General features: G+C 43.8%; 1 protein-coding gene across 2 annotated transcripts in view; it reads left to right on the top strand.

The window, feature by feature from the left end:
• LOC127585962 (uncharacterized) overlaps positions 1–23474 on the top strand; it is a 148074-nt gene that overhangs the window by 84037 nt on the left and 40563 nt on the right. The window contains exons 6-7 of one of the 2 annotated variants that reach the window (XM_052043729.1): positions 13336–13477; positions 21471–21933. In XM_052043729.1, coding sequence (XP_051899689.1) covers positions 13336–13442 — 107 coding nt within the window. In that variant the 3' untranslated portion in view covers positions 13443–13477; positions 21471–21933. Of the gene's footprint in view, positions 1–13335; positions 13478–21470; positions 21934–23474 lie in introns of those variants that run through there. The other variant, XM_052043721.1, reaches the window with a different exon arrangement.

Below are 23474 nucleotides of genomic sequence, written 5' to 3'. Positions count from 1 at the left end.
TCAATCTCATATCATTTAGGACTTGTCCCAGAATATTACTCAAGCAAACAAAGAGGGGAAAGGAGGGATCAAACCATTGATCAATGCACAATTAATAGTCTAACGTCCTCCTTTATGCTTTGATATAATGAAAAATGTTTATTGCTAGTCCACCAAAAACATCTATTCATCCAATTAATTGGATCCAACCCAAATACATTGGATAAGTCTGCCACAATCCACTATTTGAAATTCTTTCCCCAACTGTTGGATCGAAATCCAATTGTTTAATCTTGCTTTTTATTTATGATACTGCATCAAGTAAATTGAATGTTTAAAGCTTGTTGATGGATTATGATGCACCATGAATTAACACTACTGTGGTCCAGACAGGGGGATAAAAGTTGTCAGTGCAAAGGACAGTCTCACGTAATTAACTGCTATCTACTGAATGGTAACTTAGCCCAGGCATACTCACACATGACGTGGCCAGGTAAAATAACAGAAAGTGGAGCAAGTTGACGAAAATAGGTGCTTTATATGTATTACGTGATGGAGTATATTGTTTACCATATTACAAGAGCATACCATGAATTTGGTGACCACCATCTGATGGTTATATTTCAGATAACATTTCACATCATAATTAATTGTTGATTCAAGTTCTTTTTCTTATTTATATACATTTTGGATGTGGGCCCTACTGGCAGTGTTGACATTTCTTATCCATCCTTGAATTGCCCTGGAGAAGGCTGTGGTAAACCACTTTCTTAAGCCACTTCAGTGCTATGAGATAAGAAGGTCCAACAATGAGAAATAAACAACAATGATTTTAAGTCAGGCTGATTCATGACTTGGAGGAGAACATGCAGGCAGCACTGTTCTGATGCACCTTCTACTCTTGCCCTTCTTCATGATCAAGGTTGTAAGTGTGGGAGGTGCTGTTAAATTAGCTTGGGTGTAACTGCAGTGTATTTTGTAGATGGCATCTGTAGAGGAGATGGTGGCTGAGGTATCAAGCCAATAATGTAGTTTCCTTTGATCTGGATGATGTTGAGCATCTTGATAGTTGTTGGAGCAGCACTCATCCAGCCAAGTGGACTTGTGCCCCATAGATGAGGGAAAGGTTTTGAAGTGCCAGTTGGTGAGTTACATAGCACAAGATGCCGAGTCTCTGACTTGTTCTTGTATCTACATTGTAGCATTCCTGCTAGAGCAACGCACAAAGCGCTGGAGGAACTCAACGAGTCAGGCAGCATCTACGCAGGGAAATGGATAGTGGGTGTTTCGGGTTGAGACCCTTCATTTGGACTGAAAGAAAGAGTGGAGATAGCCAGTATAAAAAGGTGGTTATCTCCATTTCCCTGTATAGATGCTGCCTGACCCGCTCAGTTCCTCCAGCGTTTTGTGTGTTGCTCCAGATTCCAGCATCTGCAGTCTCTTGTGTCTCCAACCCCGCTAAAGTGTTTATTATGAAGGTCTAGTTATCTCCATGAACCATGTGCAGCTAAAACCCATTCATTTGCTACGTTGATCCAGCATAAATCAATAACATACTAATAGCTTCTGTTCTCTCAATGGTCAGGCAAACGAAAAAGCATAGTTATTACCAATGCTCAATTTCATTACAGGATAGCATTTCCTCCACAGAAATTGTTGAAAAGTTGAAGTACGTTTGAAATATGGGAGCCACTATCCTGCTCTTGCTAACTCCTTGTTGATGTTAAAAATTAACATGACAGTCACCTGCTAGGACACATTCATATCAGCTTCACATGAATAGAGCAGAGCTGAGGCTACTTTTGCTCCAAGCAACCTAATTTTTCAGAAGGTTCCAAAGCAGGCTTCGGTATCTTTTTGGTATCTCTTTATTACACCATACATTCTTTATCGATGCACCATAGAAAGCATCCTATCTGGATGCATCATGGCTTGGTATGGCAAATGTTCTGCCCAGGACCGCAAGAAACTGCAGAGAGTTATGGACACAGACCAGCACGTCACAGAAACCAGCCTCCCCTCCATGGACCCTGTCTATACCTCCCACTGCCTTGGTGAAGCAGCCAGCATAATCAAAGACCCCACCCACCCCGGGTCATTCTCCCTTCTCTCCTCTTCCATCAGGCAGAAGATACAGGAGCCTGAGGTCACATGCCACCAGTGTCAAGGACAGCTTCTATCCCACTGTGATAAGACTATTGAATGGTTCCCTTATACGATGAGATGGGCTCTTGACCTCACAATCTACCTTGTTATGACCTTGCACCTTATTGTCTACCTGCAATGCACTTCCCTGTAGCTGTGACACTTTATACTCTGTTATTGTTTTTACCTGTACTACCTCAATGCACTCTGTGCTAACTCAATGTATCTGCACTGTGTAATGAATTGATCTGTACGAACAGTATGCAAGACTATACCTCGGTACAAGTGACAATAATAAACCAATACCAATACCAATACATAGAAAGGACCTAATGCTTAGGCTGAGCAGTATGCTGTTAAATGTTTTTTCCAGTGTCTTGGACTCCAGAGCTTAAACCTAAAAACATGGTCACTTTTGCACTAATTTCTTTTTGGAAAATGATGACAGTTGGAGTTGATTTCTACATTGTGGTTTTTTTTGGATCTAATTCCAGCGGTTATTCCCAAACCCAAGAACCTTTCTGCTTTGTGTTGATATGCATCTAAAAAATAAAACAACTAAGCATGAAGGGAATGATTCTCCAAGATCTCAAGATACAGTATCATCAAAGCACATCATTTGGACATAGTGCACAACATTGAGATCAACATGTTGCCACCACGTATTATTCAAAGAGAGTTGAGGAAGTTATTTGTATTCGAGCCAATCACCTCAGCCAACATTTTAAAGGCATGTTGAATATGCAAAACCTGCTAAGGTTTTCTTTTCAGTCCAAAAAAACTCAGGTTTTACCAGAAAGTCTGTGCTGTTTTGCAGTTTGCTTGTAATATTTAGAGAGTCTGGTAATTCATTTAAGAGAATAGTACTGTCAGTCTATCCAGAGAAAAGATGGAACTGAATCTGTCCATATCACACACTAAATGGGGAAATCAGGTATTTTTAATGGAACACGAACCAACTGGCAACTGTGTCACTTGTGAAGGCCAAGAATTTATCCTGAAAACAAATGATTAATAGTTAGGAAGTCCAAAAGCAGACTGCTCAGAATCACACTTTCCCAGTCTAAAAGCAATGCAGTAATTTATTGAATGTGAAGCATTTTGAGAAGCAACCAAAAATTACAACTTGAAAAGCATAGATGCTGGGAATAAAGCAGAAAATGTTAAAAAAAAATACCCAGTTTGTCAGGCAGCAACTAAGGAAAGAAGCAACAGAATTAACACTTCAGGTCAATGACCATTCAGCAGTTGTGCAATTGTAACACTTTATTACTTTAAAATAACTCTTTGAATCTTCTGAAGTTTTCTAGAGTGAAAGGAAAAACTTTTCTGGTTTTGCTTATTCCGCATACCTTAAAAAGTATAACTGCAAATTTATCATAACCCAGGCGGTTACCTCCTTTCTCCCTGTAAGGAGGCAATGAATTGGCTGTGTGAAATATAACTGACCTTAGTAAGTAGGCAAAATAACATCTGTGTAAACTTTGGGTGAGGAGAAGCTGGTCACTGCTGTGATTCTCCTATTGTCAAATTGCTTGCTGACATCAATTTATGGACATGCACATGGAAAAAGGCCATCTTCTCACAACTACCATTGGGCAGGAGGTACAGAAGCCTAAAGTCCCACACCACCAGGCTGAAGAACAGCCATTTCCCTGCAACCATTCAGTTATTGAACCAACCAACACAACACTAATCACTACCTCCATATGGCAACACTTTGACTACTTTTCACTACAATGGACTTTGGTTTTTTTTGTTCTAATCGTGTCTTTCTTGAAAAAATTGCACATGTAGTGACTCACCGTCCGAGCAAGCAAACCGGCTCGGCGATTGGGTCGCGCGTCGTCGGAGCGGCGAGGCCCAAGGTGGCAGTAGGCCTTCGTCTTCCCTGAGTGACAGGGAGAACCCGCGCGCGGGAAAGATTTGATGACGTAGCGTATACGTCATTGCTGTTTTGAGTAGGCGGGAACAGGCTCTCTTAAAAGGCCCGCCAAGGCGGGAAAATAAACCAATTCTTGTTCTGAAACCCTTCGACTAGTGTCTTGTTTTTCACATCGCGGTAGCAGCCGCTACATTGGTGACCCCGACGGTCCAAACAGATCTTGGACCTGCACAATGGACGACAACGCAGCAGCCAACGCAGTGGCACTCAAGCTGCCCACGTTTTGGACACTTCGTCCCAGCGTCTGGTTCAACCAGGCCGAAGCACAATTCCACCTTCGGCAGATCACCTCCGACTCCACAAAGTACTACCATGTGGTCAGCTCTCTGGACCAGGAGACAGCCACCCAGGTCGGAGATTTCATCCAGTCTCCTCCGGAGGAAGATAAGTACCCAGCTTTCAAAGACCTTCTGATTTGGACCTTCGGCCTCTCCCGTCGTGAGCGCGCCGCACGCCTGCTTCATCTCAATGGCCTGGGGGACAGATCCCCATCCGCCCTAATGAATGAGATGCTGGCATTGGCTGAGGGACGCAAGCCCTGCCTAATGTTTGAACAGGCCTTCCTTGAACAACTACCCGATGACATTCACCTGCTGTTAGCCGATGCCGACTTCAGCAACCCACGTGAGGTAGCTGCCCGGGCAGATGTCCTGTGGAAGGCCAAACGTGAGAGCAGTTCATCCGTTGGCCAAATCGCCAGGCCACGAGCCCAACGCCCGCCTCAACCAGTCCCAGCAACCAAGCGACCACACCCCAGAAACACAGACAACGTCACTGGCGACCAGCTGTGTTTCTACCATCAGAGGTGGGGTGCAGAGGCCCGTCGATGCCACCCACCCTGCAATTTTCAGGGAAATGCCAGGGCCAGCCGCCGCTGACAGTTACAGCGGCTGGTCGCCGACAAAGCCTCCTATTCGTTCTGGACAAGCAGTCTGGGCAGCGTTTCCTCGTCGATACTGGAGCAGAGGTCAGTATTTTGCCCCCGACTGGCTGCGACACTCGTAACAGGCAACAAGGTCCTGTACTCAATGCCGCAAACGGCACAACAATACGGACTTTCAGTACTCGTACACCAATTACAATTCGGCAGCAGCCATTTTACCTGGACCTTTACCCTTGCCACCGTCGCCTGACCACTCCTAGGAGCCAATTTCCTTTGGGCCCACAACCTGTTAGTCGACCTGCGAGGGAAGCGGTTAGTTCACTCCAGAACGTTCCAGACCTACCCCCTGGGAGAAACCAGCCTACCAGCCCAGCGCCTGGACTCCACTTCCCTGTCTGGCAACGAGTTCACCAAGCTCCTAGCCGAATTCCCATCAGTTTTGGCACCTCAGTTTACAAATTCTAAGCCCAAACACGGGGTGCGACACCACATCATTACCACAGGGCCACCCCTTCATGCCTGAGCATGACGACTACCCCCAGACAAGCTCCGCCTGGCAAAGGAAGAGTTCCATCGCATGGAGGAACTGGGGGTTGTTCACAGGTCAGACAGCCCACCGGCGGGTGGAGGCCCTGCGGCGACTACCACAGGCTGAATGATGCCACCACCCCGGACCGCTACCCCATCCCTCACATCCAGGACTTCGCAGTGAACCTACATGGGGCCCGCATCTTCTCCAAAGTGGACCTCATTCGGGGATACCACCAAATCCCGGTCCATCCGGATGACGTCCCCAAAACTGCGATTATCACCCCATTCGGCCTTTTCGAATTCCTTCGAATGCCGTTCGGCCTTAAGAATGCCACACAGACTTTCCAGCAGCTGATGGACATGGTAGGCCGAGATCTGGACTTCGTGTTCATTTACTTAGACGACATACTAATCGCCAGCCATGACCACCAAGAACACCTTTCCCACCTCCGCCAACTGTATTCCCGTCTCCGTGATTTTGGCCTCACGATCAACCCGTCCATGTGCCAATTCAGACTTGACTCTATCGATTTCCTCGGCCACAAAATCACCAGTGACGGGGCAACACACCTACCTGCCAAGGTAGACGCTATCCGCCATTTTGCCCGCCCCAACACAGTCAAAAGCCTACAGGAACTCCTTGGGATGGTCAACTTTTACCATTGGTTCATCCCTGCAGCACCCCGTATCATGTGCCCTTTGTTCTCGCTGATGGCTGGTAAGGGCAAGGACATCGCCTGGAACGACAAGGCTGTGGCTGCCTTCGTTAAGGCCAAGGATGCCCTGGCAGGCACCACAATGCTTGTACACCCTAGGACAGACGTCCCAACCTCCCTCACGGTGGACACATCCAACACCGCAGTTAGTGGGGTATTGGAACAATTAATCAAAGGCCGTTGGCAACCCTTGGCATTTTTCAGCAAGCACCTTAGACCACCCGAACTGAAATACAGTGCTTTTGATAGGGAACTTCTAGCGCTGTAACTGGTGGTCCAGCATTTCCGGTACTTTCTAGAAGGCAGGCCTTTCACCGCTTTCACTGACCATAAGCCTTTGTCCTTCGCCTTCTCCAAAGTCTCCGATCCCTGGTCAGCTCGTCAACAGAGATATTTGTCCTACATTTCCGAATTCACAATGGATGTCCAACATGTCTCCGGAAAGGACGATGTCATTGCTGACGCACTTTCCAGACCGACCACCCACAACCTGTCCCTGGGTGTCAACTACACGGCCCTGGCTGACGCACAGCAAGCTGACGACGAGCTGCCCAGCTACAGAACCGCAGTCTTGGGCCTGCAGCTCCAAGATTTCTTGGTTGGTCCAGGTCAGCAGACCCTCCTTTGTGACATCGCAACAGGTCAATCCCGCCCTATAGTTCCTGCAACCTGGCGGAAACGCGTTTTCAACTCGATACATGGGTTGGCGCACCCGTCCATCAGATCAACTGTCCGACTGGTCGCCAGCAAGTTTGTCTGGCATGGCCTGCGCAAACAGGTCAGTGAGTGGGCCAGGACTTGTCCGCACTGCCAGACATCGAAAATCCAACGACACACCAAAGTCCCGCCACAGCAGTTCGAGCCTACCCATAGGAGGTTCGACCACATACACGTCAACCTCGTTGGCCCTCTGCCAGTTTCAAGAGGAGCCCGGTACCTCCTTACCATCGTGGACCGGTTCACGAGGTGGCCAGAGGCAACCCCTCTATCTGACATCATGACTGATTCCTGCGCCCGGGTGCTGCTCACAACTTGGATCTCACATTTTGGTGTTCCGGCCCACATCACTTCAGACAGAGGCACCCAATTTACCTCCAGCCTCTGGTCTGCATTAGCGAACATGCTGGGGACACAGCTGCACATCACCACGGCCTACCACCCTCAATCAAACGGGTTAGTGGAACGTTTTCACTGCCATCTGAAATCAGCCTTGATGGCCCGCCTGAAGGGTCCTAACTGAGTCGACGAACTGCCTTGGGTCCTACTTGGCATACACACTACCCCCAAGGAAGACCTCCACGTTTCGTCAGCTGAACTCGTATATGGGGCGCCCCTGGTCGTCCCAGGGGATTTCATACCCACCCTTCGGGACCAAGGGGAACAACCCACGGCAGTCCTGGAAAGACTGCGCGAGAGGCTCGGCAACTTGGCCCCGATTCCCACTTCGCGGCACGGTCAAGCCCCGTCCTGTAAGCCAAAAGAACTACGAGACTGTAAGTTTGTTTTCGTTCGCAGGGGCACACCTCGGGCACTGTTGTAACGACCATATGAGGGGCCATTCCGAGTTATCATAATGGATCCACCTTTATTTTGGACATTGGGGGCAAGGAACAGGTCTTCACGACGGACCGCCTCAAACCGGCCCATTTAGATCTACAACAACCGGTCGAGGTTCCAGCACCGTGACGCAGAGGCCGACCTCCTAAGCAACGGCTAACACAACCTGAGGACCTTGGGGACCGTATCGCCGGTTCTGGGGGGTGTATGTGTAGAGACTCACCATTCGAGCAAGCAAACTGGCTCGGCGGTCGGGTCACGCGTCATCGGAGCAGCGAGGCCCAAGATGGAGGTGGGCCTTCGTCTTCCCTGAGCGACAGGGAGAACCCGCGCACGGGAAAGATTTGATGACATAGCATATACGTCATTGCCGTTTTGAGTGGGCGGGAACAGGCTCTCTTAAAAGGCCCGTGCAAGGCGGGAAAATAAACCAGTTCTTGTCCTGAAACCCTTCGACTAGTGTCTTGTTTTTCACATCGCGGTAGCAGCCGCTACACATATAATTTATGTTTAATTTATGTTTTTCTTATGAATCCTGCTTATACAATGCTATGTGCATGTGATGCTGCTCCAAGTAAGCTTTTCATTTCACCTGTCCATATTATGTACTGTGCATATGACAATAAACTTGTCTTTGACTTATGCAAGTTACTAAAAAGCCGTGAGCATCATGGGAACTGCACACAGCAGGAAACACAATGGAATTTTACATTGTGACAACCTTTGGGAAAGGACAACATTTATTGGCACGCTTCACCAATAATCCTGCAAAATGCTCTTGTCTTAAATGATAAATGATGTGCTAATGCTACTCGGTTGACAGATAAAAAGAGATTATGAGCTAGACGTCTGTTCACAGAACTCTGAAGAAAAACACACAGTGCTATTGATGCAGAGTAGAACAATATTTCTACGATAAGTATGATTCTGAGTGTTTTAGCTCCCAACAGTAAATTCATCTCCTTAATTTAGCTGGAAAGTTTGTGCTGACTGGCATCTTTTGATGAGATTTGGGTTGAGACTCCCCCAAGTTACATTAACAGTCTACCACATGGTATGACTTTTGATACCTTGTATTGGCCACTGCTATTAATTGAGACCTACTGCCTTCAATAAAAGATATACTGTGACGGGTATAACTCTGTCATTTGCCTTTGGCAGCAGCCTATTTGAATAAGAAATTTACAGCTATTTGTTATAAGTGTTTGTCCTGCATACAAGGCATAGTACAACAAACCACAGAGTGAAGACGTTGGAAAAAAATATGGAAAGGGAGAGACAGCCAGAAGGATAGCCAGGGAGAGGCACACAGTGAAAGAGAAAGAGAGTGGAAAGGGGGAAAGGCATATGGAGAGCAGTGAGACAAGAGAGAGAGGCACAGAGAGCAGTGGGGACTGGGAAAGGGGAAAAAATGAACAGAGGAGGAGTCATTACAAAGGGAAAATGGCAAATAAGGAGCAGCAGAGAGGAAAAGGGTAAGATAGAAGGAGGAAAGAGGAGAGGAGAGATAAAATGGGAGAAAGGGAGAGAGACAGAAGGGGAGAGAGAGAGGATGCAAAGGAGGCAGAAGCAGACCATGTATGTGAGTCAGAGAGTGAAAGTAAAGACTGTAGATATAATGAAGTAGTCAGTACTGAGGAGTCAGCTTGACAAATGTTATGAGACCATGATACTTCCTGTGATACTGGTCTGCACTGTGGAGATACTGTGCTTAACAGACAACTCCCTGGCAACCTCTTCCTGGTATCATCCAGCAGGTAGCCCTCAAGAGTTTGTGTGGCCCCTAACATGAAATACTTCCTTTGTGGGTAATTTTCCACCAGGCTTTCCAGGTCCCTCTCACTGATTCTGATAGCATATTTAGGAAGAACTGTTTCACCCAAAGATGTAATCAGGTAAATTCAAATGGAAGAGTGCTGATAATGTTGTGTCTGTGCCTTTAAAGTTTGGCTGATAAGTTCTCAGCTGCATGGCTAAGTGTTGGAAGCTGCAGGAGTTTAAACGGAGCTTCACTTAATATTATTGAAACTATAATAGTGTGTTGCTACCCAAGGGAGCCAACAAGACTGTTTTTAAAAAGTGTCGTAAAATATCACAATTTTTTTAGAACTTTTGAAAACAGCATTGGGCAGACACAATGCTCTTTTAATGTAGGAAAAAACCGGTATGGAGGAATTTCTAAACTGACAGCAATGTTCCTAATCTGGTTCCATTTCAAATGGGAGTTAGGATTCTAGGAATGGAGCTCCCTGTTTATGGTCACGGAGTGTGAGAGCAGATGATGTCAGGCAAGTCTGAGAAGCACCTCTTGCACCAAGGTAATGAAGTTTGTTTGAAATTTACTGACAATTGGTGCATGTGGAAAGCAGGTAAAAGTAGTCACTTTGTACTTTAGTGACAAGCATCGCGTGCCCCTGTGATGAATATGATATCGGAGACTTCGTTACAAATGTTTGCATGTTTTGAGTGAAATTGTGTTGCATTCTCTTGGCTTGCTGAAAGATGTTACATTGTTTTGTCTGATACCTGCATAGGTATTTCAGGTATGTAGGATCCCTGATCTGAGTGTTAAGCTCTGGGATTTTGTCATATCTGCACCTTGGGTGTGGAGAACCACAGCAAGCTTTGCAATTGATTTTCCTTTTATATGCTCTAATAAGGCCAATCTGGACACGCTGGCAGGGTGGGATGGGTGCGGGGGGTTAAGGGGGTGTTGAGAAAGGGCTCAGTAATTGTATGATGCAACCGTGGGGGCGGAAGAGGTGGAAAGGGTGGCAAAGCATTGGAATCTCTTTGGCAGGGTGATTGGACAAGGTGGTGGTGGGGAAATCAGAGCGTGTTCTGTGGTTGTGGTAGGGGGCAAGGAACCGGAGTCTGTTCTGTGATGGAGTGTGGGTGATGGTAAGGGAAGGCTTCAGAGTCAGTACTGGGATGGGGGGAAAGGGTGGTGAGGGAATGAATCAGAACCAGGACTATAATGAGGGCAAGGGGACGGTGGGGAGGGAAGATATAAGAACCTGCATTACAAGATAAGATAAGATATCTTTATTAGTCACATGTACATAGAAACACAGAGTGAAATGCATCTTTTGCGTAGAATGTTCTGGGGCAGCCCTCAAGAGTCGCCACGCTTCTAGCACAACATAGCAGCCCACAACTTCCTAACCTGTACGTCTTTGGAAACGTGGAGGAAACTGGAGCACCCAGAAAAACCACACAGATACAGGGGGAATGTACAAACTCCTTATAGACAGTGGCGGGAATTGAACTCAGGTCACTGGCGCTGTAATAGCGTTATGCTAACCGTTACACTACTGTGCCTGCCCTGGTGGGAGGAGCCGGGGGAAGGTGATAAGGGAATGCATTAGAGGCTGTATTATGGTGAGGGGAGGGCAGAAGAGTGCTGAGGGGAGGCACAGGAGCCTGTACACTCACTGTTATTGTGGCTGGGAAAGGAAGGACATATATGGGATCCCTGGGCTACACTACATTCATGATAATGTGTGAGTGAGTCGGGGGAGGTGAGGGGTACAGAGGCTTCAAGGGTGTGTACCTTGTCAGAAGGTGGGGGAAGAGGGATTGCACTAAGGACTGGGCAGGTGGTGAGAAATGAGGTCGGGAGTTGGGAGGAAAGCAAGGACTCCTCTGGGGATCTCAGGACTCAGGAAACTGGGGTTTTCAAGCTGGTTTGGGATATCAAAGCCTTATGGATCAGGATCATGATCATGGGGAAAAGTGGTCGGGGATGGGGCAGCACCCCCGATAGCAGTCCATGCTGGGAGGATCAGATTCTCTTGGGCTTGCCCAATAATCATCACAATGTGATCCAAGTAGCCTGCAGTTTTCTTTAACATTCATCTTCACTGGCTTCGTATCTAATGTGTCCAGGTACGCAGTTGCAGATGGCTGTATAACAGAGTTGTCAACATTACTCAGGGTCCAGCAAGATTACAAAACTCCAGATGTAGTGAACACAATTAGCTATAAGGAGAGTTTGGAAAAACTTGGGATGCTTTCTCTGAAGCATTAGAAGCTGAGGCAATCTGATAGAGGTATATAAAATAAAGAGAGGGATAGGCCTGTGGCCTCTACATCAGTGAGACCAAACGCAGGCTAAGTAACCGTTTCACAGAGCACCTGCACTCTGTCCACAACCGCAACCTGCATCTCCCCGTTGCCAGTCACTTCAACTCCCCCTCCCACACTATCACTGATATAACAGTCCTCGGCGTCCTCCACTGCCAGGAGAATTCCAAGCGCAAACTGGAGGAACAGCACCTCATTTTCCATCTTGGAACCTTGCAGCCTAACGGCATGAACATTGAATTCTCCCACATTAGATAATCCTACCCCCCTTCCCCACAACCACCACCACCCCCCACCCTCCACCCCCTACCGTGCTTCTTCCCTTTCCTAGTCTCCTTTTTTCTACCTTTTTTTTCCTCCCTCTCCTTACCTTTGACCCATCCCTCAGTGGATCTGCTCTCCCCTCCTCCCTCGCACCTGCCTATCACCACCTTGTGCTCACCCCACCTCCCCTCTTCTGTCCACCTATCACTGCTCTGCTTTTCCCTCCTATATATTGGGATTCCCCCTTTTCCTGAAGAAGGGTCCTGAACCCGAAACGTTGACCTGCCTGCTTTCCTCCACAGATGCTGCCTGGGCCTGCTGAGTTCCTCCAGCATCATCGTGTTTTTCATATGAGAGGTATAGACAAGGTAGATAGTTGGACTCTTTTTCCCAGGGTGGCAATGTCAAATACTAGAGGGCATAGGTTTAAGGTGAGAGGGGGAAAGTTTGAAGAGATTTGCTAGGCAAGATTTTTACACAGAGAGTGGTAGATGCCTGGAAAGTGCTGCCAGGGGAAGTGGTGGAAGCAGATACAATAGCAACATAAGAAGAATTTAGACAGGTACATGAACAGGCATGGAATGGAGGCATATAGACCATTGGTATTGGTATTGGTTTACTCTTGTCACTTGTACTGAGGTACAGTGAAAAACATGTCTTGCATTCCTATCATACAGGTCAATTCATTACACAGTGCAGTTACATTGAGTACAGAGTGCATTGAGGTAGTACAGATAAAAACAATGACAGTGCAAGTGTCACATGTGCAGCCAGATGGGATTAGTTTAAATAGGCGTCATGGTCGACATAGACATCAAGAGCCAAAGTGCCTGTTCCTATGCTGTACTCTTCTTCATGTACAGTGTGTAGTTGTCAAATATTTGAAGCAACTTAAGGCAATAAGCTTTGATGTAAAACGCATCAAACAAATCAAGAGATGTTCTGGTGGAACCTGCACAAAGACCAAACTGAAATGTCCAGCACTCCTGCAAGTCAATGATTAGGTCTTGAACTGCACTTGGGATAAACAGGTACACCAGGATGCTGTGGTCCGGCAGTTAGATACCTCCTTTCTACCCAAAATGTGAGGGGCAGACTTCTCCTTCCTCCAACCTCCATCACAGAACTACCTCATATCGTTAACTCGATAGTAAAAGGAACAGAAGCCTATGACAAACTGGATATTTCTCTTTATGCAGTTTTGTTTCAAAGTATTTGTTGTTTTGCAGATATCCCTGAGCAGGAAAATACGGACACACTTGATGACTGGAATTTCAAGTCTGCCGCTTCTTCATTCACTGACATTAACCTGATGGACTGCGCCACTGCTAAGTGACTTGAATGCTTCTGTTCAGAATTCTGCTCGGATGGGTGAGCTCTTGTTCCTTTCTTGTGGTCTCTTCTAGGGACCGATAAGAATCACCCTTTTACTCTCTTGCTGGTTTCTTGTTTTTTTTTGCTGTGGACATATATTGCATTTAAGATAGAAGATTCAACACATAATTAATTATGTTGTCTCAAGGTATAACATAATAAAATATATAATAGAGTATAAAAATAATCAGATAAAGGATGTCCTACATTGGAAGATATCATCTATCAGGAAATTAAGATTTTCAAAGGGAATATTTGCCAAAATCCTCAGGTGCTATGTGAGAGCTGATTTTCCATTTTCTGTGCATGAGTGAATTGGACCGCTAATGAGCAATATGTAGAGGAAACATTGTGTGAAGAGTTTTCCTACCTCAATGGAGAACTCACTCAGTTTTAAGTGGTTTTATTTTACAATCAGTATTATTTTAATCAGTTACTTTTATCCAGACTAGCGTAGCTATAGTTTCTATAGGATTCGCATGCGTTCTCTTCACCCTAATCTCTATTCATATAATCTGCTGCCCCATATCAGTTCCAAATCTAGAACAGGTACGTTTATCTTTGTCCTTGATCCCCTAAGTCTGGTCTAGTCAGTAGTGTTTGGTAAGCACCCTTTTGCCTAGTGCTGATGATTGAAAAGCTCTGAATTTCTCTACTACCTTTGGCAAACTTTGGTCAGGTGTGCAATTAGATGTGTTCTGTTTATACCAGTCCCAATCAAACAAAGGATCTCTAATCTAAAAAAAAGCAGAAAGAAAAGCTGCAGCTGCTGGAATGCTGAAATAAAAACAGAAATGCTGGAGATACTCAGCAAGTCAGGCAGCATCTGTAGAGAGAGAGAGAGAAAGAGAGTGAATGTTTCTGAAAAAGGGTCATTGGCTTGAAACATTAACTCTGTTTCTCTTCCCACATATACACTCATTTACACCAGTCCTATTTTATTCTCCCCATATTCCCATCATCTTCCCTCAGACTCTACTGGTCAACTACATGCGAGGGGCAATTTACAGTGTGCCAGTTAACCTACCAACCTGTATATTTTTGGGATGTGGGAAGAAACTGGAGCATCCAGAAGAATCCCATGTAAAGGAAGAGCAGTTGAGCAAAATTGACAATGATATTTTTCCCTAATGAGATAAAGCCCCACTGTGGCAAATCAGCCTTCGCAGTGAACAAATATTCATTTGTATGGAAAAAAAAGTGTTTTTATTTAAATGATGACTAACATTGTTAGAATATAGCACAGAATATTCATCAGGATATATTAGATTTACAGTGATAATGGAAATGTCAGATAATGAGTATTACTGCTGTTTTCTATTGCTACATTGAGCACAAAAATATTTTGATTATTAAACTCATGGATTTTCATGCTTCTTCAACAATCTGTTCTTCCACTTTAATAAAATAAAATGCTGTCAAAATTTTATAACCATTTTTACTTGATAATTGCTTTATTTATTAAAATGTCTACCAATGACCATTGCACCAGATACCATAAAGATTGAAAGAAAACAAAATATAAATCAGGGAATAACAGTAAATAGTGTCTGGACTGGCTTTCACAAGCTGAAGGGAAGACTTGGGTGAGGAGGAGGTGCTTGGGAAAAAATCATTCTGATTTGGATGTAATGTGGGTAATTTTAATATTGAAGGAAAGTGTAAAATGAATATCAGCTCACCTCTGTGTTAAACACAATCCTGATAGTTTTATTCTTCATTTGAAGTCAATTGGAATAAGAAGTGGGAGAGGCATTGAATGGATCACCATTGATAAAATTGTTAGATAGCCAAGTTGTTAGTCCATACTTTATAATACCATTTAATGTAAAAAAAAGGCACTCAGCATGACTTGTTTATAACTTTGGAGAAGATGCATGTAGGGTGGTGGATCTAGATATCAAAATGAAAAAGAGAAAAGTTGAGAAGAGTACTTTTAACAGGAGTATCAGCAAAAGTGTCAATAGAATGCTCGATGTAGGAAGCAAAGAGTGACAAGTTTGACATAACCTGCAATTATGTAGCCTCTTTAACATGGAAAAGCAACCAATGTTTCACGGAGGTTTAATCAAACAAAAGTGGACAGAAATGGCCATAACTTGCTACTCTAATTAAAATAAGGCCCAATGGTCAATTTTGATTGGATTTCAAGTATATATATTCTGAGGAAGAGATTATTCAATGTGCTAGTTTGTACAACCAAGCAAGATCTAAACAACAACCTCACCAGAAATAACAGAAACTTTTGAATTTACATAACCTTTGGAGCATAACATCAAGTATTAAGAATGACAACAAGCATGAATGGAATTAACAATTTAAAGGGCAAAATTTCATCAGCCTTTCGTTCATGCTGTTCCACTCTGCAGCACTTTTACTGAATCACAATCTACATATACCGCAGAATTATCAGTGTCCCTATAAAGAAAAGAAAGTTAAGGTGATTTAAAGCAGTTAGGATTGACATGGCCTTGTCTGGATTCTGATTTCAAACAGCACAAATATAACCTAAATGTCAGACTTGGCACGAACCAGAGTCAGCTACTGTCATTGAAGTCAACAAGTCAAGTTGGTTTGTGCGTTCACTGGCAGCTCAGATACATTCTTGACAGAAATGTTTTGTAGACTTTCCCATTTGACCTCTCCTAAAATAGAAGTCCAATGTATCCCCGTTCCTCCAAACTATCATTTCTAATTTTGCTTCTAGCAATAAGATACACATGCACCAATGTCCTGCCCCACCAGAGTGCAACAGAAGGTAAACCATCAGTCAGACACAAAGGGACAGGCTGGATATTTCATAGAGTGGCATTTTTACCCTTTGAGTAATAAAAGTGCACCTTCTGCTTTTCTGTTTGTCAAGTAGAAAGCTATTGAGGGTAACAGAAAGAAATCCAAAGGAGGCTATGGGAAATGTCTATCATTCCAGAGTGATTGCTAGGTCATGTTACAGGTCTCAGCTTCATGCATCATGATTCTGTGCAATCTGTCCAACTCTATATATGCAGAAAGCCATAAAACTATAGTGATAATGATGAGAAGACAGCTATGATAATATTCCAGTCAGTATTCTGAAAAAATTGCTCCTCAAAATATAGCTTGTTTTGTCTATCCATCAACACCCCTTTCAGATTGGGGTCCTGACTTGCTCCAATGAATGGCACTGATAAGTTTTTCAACATGTCCAGACAAAAGTTCTGTTTGTATTAGGCCAGCAGCATGGAAGTTCCAGGGATTTGGGGCAAATTTACTGTCTCATGCATGGCATTAATGGATAAAATCTTAGTTATTAATTTGTTTGGATAGTATGAAAGCAACTGGGAAACGTACTGTACCAGCAATGTGTGGTGAGTCAATGTACAAGTTTGCTTGAGCTGCCCTCTGCAAAATTCTATCGCATGTGAAGCCGCAGGCAGGGGCAAGACGGGGTGAGGTAGATGAGTTGGAGTTGGTGAGCAGAGCATTGGGACTTTAAGGGTCAGGTCAAGCCATGGAGTTGGGTTTGGGGAGAGAGGTTTGCTGTGAGGCAGTGGGGTCAGAATCAATAATGGGCTGGGTCAAGTGGTGGTGGGCTAGAAGAAAGGGATTGAACTCTTGCCCTATAATAACTAAATGATACTTCTTTAGGCATCAACATGGCTCAGTAGCAAAGTCTTCATTGGGCTATCACTGTGCTCTCCTTGTCAGTCTGCTCACCCGTCCTGTCTCAGACACAGAAGTGCTCCATGTCCTGGTGGAAAGAAGCGAATAGCAAGCAGTGTACACAGTGTCGGAGACAGGATAGGTGAGCAGACTGGCAAAGAGAGCACAGTAAAAGACCAGTGAAGACTTTGCAACTGAATTTTCCTTTCCTATAGCAGAAACTTGTATAACTTTTTCCCTTGACCAATGAAGTTGCCTGCCTCCAAAAGACTCTTGATGAGTGAGATAGTGTGCTGTCAGAAAAATAAACTAGAACCTCTTTAGGGCTGGGGGAGATTTAGATAAAGGATTACCTTTGCATTATAGGAGATCATGAGGTAATTTACTTACAGGAGCTCAAAATAACAACATCCAAGTAAGCTCCTAATTAAATCAAAAGCAATATCCACATGTACCATTGGGTGGACAGCATGAATAATTTTCAGATGTAAGCAAAAGAGGGTATGGTGATATGTAAATCAAGGAAAGCTATACATGACACTGAGTCACATATGGAGATGCCTGGGCAGATTCATTCATCATTGCCAGTATTGATGTGGACATATATACTATAGATTTTGTTTCTATCTTCCTAATAATATAAATGTAGGAAGCTAGTCTGGGCGAAGGTAAAAATATTAAGGTCATTTGTGGACAAGCGTAGGTGAGAGGAAATAGGACATAAACAAATTACAACTCATTTCATTACTGGTGTTACAGTGCTGGAGTTACTATATGTTTAAGGATTGTAGCAGCCTATGTTAGTTTAATAAATTTAGCTGAATTTCCTATTAGAACACTTTTTTTCCATTGTATCCTGTCACACAATGCAGAGCTATAATGTAAAATCTAATGTGGCTTCAAACAAATCCCTCTGTGTAGACTGCGCACATGCACACAAACGATTTCATTAGACCAAGTCCAGTTTAGTGACTTTCTAATTTCTAGGAATTTGTTTAAACAATACTATTTACAACGTGATATGGGGCCACAGTTGAATGCTTCGTCTTCTCCTGTGACCCTCAACAGACTTTGTAGCTCTGTGTTTCTCTGGGCTTCGGGTTGTGTATTTTGGGTTTTTGACTGAAATGATATTCAACATTGCTCATCTTCCATAAAAGAAGTCTCTTGAATAGTGGCGGAAGGCAGGACAGGTTTAAATTCCATACATCAACAGAACCAGCTCAGGAAAAATAAAACTACTGATCCTACAAGTTTCTTCCTCTGTGAAAAGTTTGAGTTCCATTTGTAATTTCCTGTCGGATCTTAATTAGTGGGGATTAACAGGAACATTTTCATCATTCAGGAAACCTTAATGATTTACCTGAACTATTAGGACTCAGAGTCTGCACATCTGCAGAGAAGTAACTAAACTGATGGACATCATTTGATGGCGAGCAGAGGAGTTCTTTGAACTGCCCAGGCCTATGGATATCTCTAAACCAAAAGCATGAAAACAGCCATTTAAGTTATTTCCCCTCGAGTGGAAACTTAATATCTAATCATCTATTAATCTCTGCCTTGAATATATTCTTAGCGACTAAGCTTTCACATCCATCTTGGGTAGAGAAATCCAAGCATTCCTTACCCCCTGAGTGATGAAATCTCTTCTCATCTTAGTCTTGAATTGCCAACCACTTATTCTGGGACTCTGACTCTAGTTTTAGACACTCCAGGCAAGGAAACATCTTAACATCATCCCTGAATATACTCCATCAAACCCAATAAGACTTCTGTATATTTTAATGAGATCATATCTCATTCTTCTCAATTCAAGAGAACATAGGCCTAGTCTGTTTAATATCTCCTCATATGGTAAACACAACATCCTCCTACTAATGTGATGACAGGTGCTCTTTAGTTCCATTTTCTCTCTTCTTTTTAAATAGGGGGGTACATTTTCTACCTCTTGGTCTATGGGAAGTGATCACCCCACAGTTCTTGTGAAGGCAAAGTCCTGTCTTTACACCAAAGTCACCTTCCTTCATGTTATGGGAACTGTTCCAGAATCTATGGAAGTTTGGAAGATGACAACCAGTCCACTTATTAAATGTTCCAATATCAAGCTGCACTATCCTGATACCAATTGTATAGTGATGGTACAGGAGTTAAATTACTGGACTAATAATCCAGTTTAAATCCAAACATGTCCAGGGTGAAACTTAAATTCAGTTAATTATTTGAAGTAATAACTCTAGTCTTATTAATGATGACCACAAAAGCTGCTGAGCTATTCTCAAACCCCATCTGGCTCATTAATGCACTTCACAGGTGGAAATTTACCATCCTTTCTCAGTATGGCCTATAGGTGATTCCAGTCCAAGCCCAGGTGGTTGTCTCTGAAGTAGCCCAGCAAGCCATTCAGTTGAATGAAAAAATAAAATAGGACACACCATCTGGCATCAACCTCAGCAATAAATTTAAATGCAACAAAATTGCTCCCAGCCCAGCTGATGTTGCGAAGTGCTTCTCACAAACATTTGGAAACTGCTGCCTAAATTGTGAGACCAGTCCTACAGACTAGTCAAGTAGTAGCCTGTGCTCACAGAATCATACTCAACAGAACATCCATCATAATCTGTGGGTACTGTGCCAACCCATCTGATAGTTCAGTCCTGCTGGGTACATCCCACCAGCAGGACTGACCTATCAGAATGGTTTGGCACAGTGGTACACTGGCAAGAGGAAATAACCCTAGAGATCCCCAAAATGGACAACAGACTGCATGAAGTCTCATGGCATCAGATCAAATACTGGCAAGGAAACCTGCACTGGACTACCACATGCCCTCCCTTGGCTGTTCATGTTGAACAACACTTGGACAAAGCACTGAAAGGGCACAAAACATACTTTGAGTGGGGAACCTCAGTGTTCCTCACAAGAGTGGCTTGCTAGCACCAGCTCTGACGGAGTTGTCCATGCCTTGGAGGGCATAGCTGATAGACTGGGTCTGTAGCTGGTGGTGAATGAACCAACGTGAGGGATAAATCTCCTTGACTTTGCCTTACCGATCTACCTGTGGCAGAATGCATCTATCCATGATAGTGTCGGCAGAAGTAACAACCCTACAGTTCTTGTGAAGGCAAAGTCCTGTCTTTACACCAAAGTCACCCTCCACCATGTTAGAATGGTGCTAACTGGGATAGACACTGAATAGATCCAGCAGGTCAAAACCGAGCATCTATGAGGAACTCTAAATCGTCAAGGGCAGAATCGTATACCACTACAATCTGTAACCTCGTGGTCTGACATACCCCTTTCTCTAGAATTACTATCAAGCCAGAAAATTAACCCTGGTTCAATGAGTGCCGGAAGTCCTGCCAGGAGCATGTCTAAAAATAATGAGGTTTCAGCAAAGCAGGACCACATACACACTAAGAAGCAATATACAGTGGATCAGGTCAAAGCTCTGCAGTCTTCACATCTCATTGTGATGGACAACAAATCAGCAAATGGGAGGAAAAGGCAGTAAGCCCTTTCCTATTCTCAGTAATAACAGGGCCTACCGTATGAGTGCTAAAGGCCAAGCTGAAGCACTTGCAATCATGTTTAGTCAGAGGAGCTCTTTAAATAATTCATCTCAGCTTCCTCCTGAGGTCCCCACCATCTTCCATAAGATAAGATAAGATATCTTTATTGGTCATATGTACATTGAAACACATAGTGAAATGTATTCTTTTTGCATAGTGTTCTGGGGGCAGCCCGCAAGTGTCGCCACGCTTCCGGCACCAACATAGCATGCCCACAACTTCCTAACTTGTACGTCTTTGGAATGTGGGAGGAAACCGGAGCACCTGGAGGAAACCCACGCAGACACGGGGAGCACGTACAAACTCCTTACAGACAGTGGCTAGATTTGAACCCGGGTCACTGGCTCTGTAAAGTGTTATGCTAACTGCTACACTACCATGCAAGAAACGGCTGAGAGCACTGGATGTAGCAAAGGCTACAGAACCAAACAACATCCAGCTGCAGCACTGATAACTTGCACTCCAGAAAGAGCTGCACCTCTATCTCATTGTTCCGGTACAGAAACAGCACCGGTATTTGACTGTGTGTGGCATCAATGAGCCCTGTAAAACTGCTGTAAGGCTGTGGGGCATGTGTGGGGGTAGGGAGCTGGTGACCCTTGGACTGTTTGAAAACTATATTGTGAATCTTAATACCTTCAGTCCTTCCTGATCTATTCCAGGTCATATCCTCAACAAAAGGCCAAGGAAGCTTTGCAGACTCAGAATAAAACAGAAATTGGTGGATAAAGATGAAAGGTCATTGACCTGAAATGTTAACTCTGCTTCTCTCTCCACAGATGCCTGGCCTGATGGAGAATTCTTGCATTTTCTATTTTATTTTGATTTCCAGTGTCTGCAGTAGTTTGGATCTTTGCTAGCCTGTTGCAAACCTGCACTTGGAGCACCAGCCAGCTAATCGATCTGGCCAGATTCATTCAGGAGCCAGTCAGAATGAGATGCTGCTTTTAAAATTGCCTTGGTCTCCTGAGTTTGCCACCCACCTCAGGGCTCATGTACCTCGTACTGTCATCCTTCCTCAGCCTTTGAAACAGGGGCCAAAGTAACCAAGCATGATTAAGAATTAATGTGCAACCTTTGGCGTAGCTTGTCTGGCTTAGTACTGCTCAAGCATTTACCCATATTTACTAATCATTCAGTTTAAAGTTAGATTTTTAATTATGCTGTATCTTTAATAAGCAGCTGTTTTGATTTAGTTTGCCACTCTCCTCACTCCACAAGTAACACTGTATTGTGTGTCTACTGCAAAGGAGATAAAAGGTTTGAATTCTTTAAAGACGTGCATTAATTAGAGCTGTCAGTGCCTAATGTGTGTGAAATGCTGCTGCAAAGAAGCCATTTACTGAAATAAAAATAAATCTCTTATGCCAACTGAGCCCTTTTTCTCTGCCAACCAACCATTCAAGCATGCTCTTTTTAAGAAGGCCAATTTGAGATGAGACGACAACATTTTTCTGTGGCTGCATCATTAGCTTCTAAACTTATCTTTCCGCAGTAGCAAACTGACCATCTCTTTAATGTAACAACAGCACTTTACAGCACAGGAGACTTTCGTCAATTTAAAAGTACCAGTTCAAATATTTCCTTTCATAATAATATTGACAGGTCTCTGGCCCTGCTCAAGTAACAGATTCATATATGTTAACATTTTTAAGTAGTTTGTCAGCCCCTCTTTATTTTACGCAATGAAATGAAACAGCTTCCTTCCCCCAATTTTTGTTTTGGTTTTTGTTACATTTCAAAAAAGTGCACCACTTTAAAATCTATTCTGAGCCATGGGCAGTGCACAAGAATTATCCAGTGTTTGATGAGTAAATTAAGAGAGCAGTGATTCTCGGTGGCCAGCCGACATCTATTGTCAGGGCAGTAGAAGCAAGATCCACTGAGAAGTAAAATCTTCAGAAAATCCAATATGCCCTGCTTTACCTCATATTGCCAAGGCTGGTATCAACTGGCTTTGTCTGAAAATTTAATATATCATGTGTAAGTGCAGGTCTTGCAAATGTTTAACCGGATTTTTTTGGGCTGAAGGGGGATATGATTTGTGTACAGCTGGAACTGGTATCCACTTTCGTCTGGCAAACCGTGTTTTGTCTTCCATTAAAACCATTAGAGTAATCCTTCTATTGTCAGAGCGCCTAGAATGTACAGCCCACAAGTACATAATACATCTAGTTTTTCCTGAGCAATTTGCACTGTTTATCCCCAAGCATGTACTCAGTAGTTAGAATTGCATGTAATAATGCTTGGAATTTCTGTGTAATTGTTTAAACTTCTATTTGGCGTACATTCGTGTGTTTGACTTTCATGCTAAAGCATCCTGTGCAATCTACTGCACCTTTTTTAAAATTCCTTTCCCTCTTAGTTCCCCTACACTCCACATATCCTTCCCCAGTGTAAGGCTCAAAGGAAGGGGAGCATATTTCAGCACTCTTCCACACCCAGCCTGTTTGTTTGTTCTTTTCAGGAGACAAAACTAGACGTCTCAGGAGAACCCTCCTTCTAACCTTTCCCTTTCTCCTTATGGCAAAACCTTTCTTTACTATTTGTAGATATTCTGCATAAAATTCCCATCCTGAGAATGAGTACAGAATAAATTTCTAGCGTTAGTACTTAAGGTTGAAACCATACAAGAATTCAAGATTAGATTGGATTGTTGGATAAAGTAAGAGGATTTGGAATGACATGGAAATAGAGTGGGTAAATCTGATTAGAACTAATTGTACGTGGTGGGTAAATGGACAGTATGGACTGAATGGCCTCTTTCCCCATTGTAACTTCTT

Source organism: Pristis pectinata, chromosome 2, assembly GCF_009764475.1.
Source record: "Pristis pectinata isolate sPriPec2 chromosome 2, sPriPec2.1.pri, whole genome shotgun sequence".
Lineage (NCBI taxonomy): Eukaryota > Metazoa > Chordata > Chondrichthyes > Rhinopristiformes > Pristidae > Pristis > Pristis pectinata.
The sequence above is the reverse complement of the archived record's forward strand: the minus strand, read 5'-3'. Positions and strand labels throughout refer to the sequence as shown.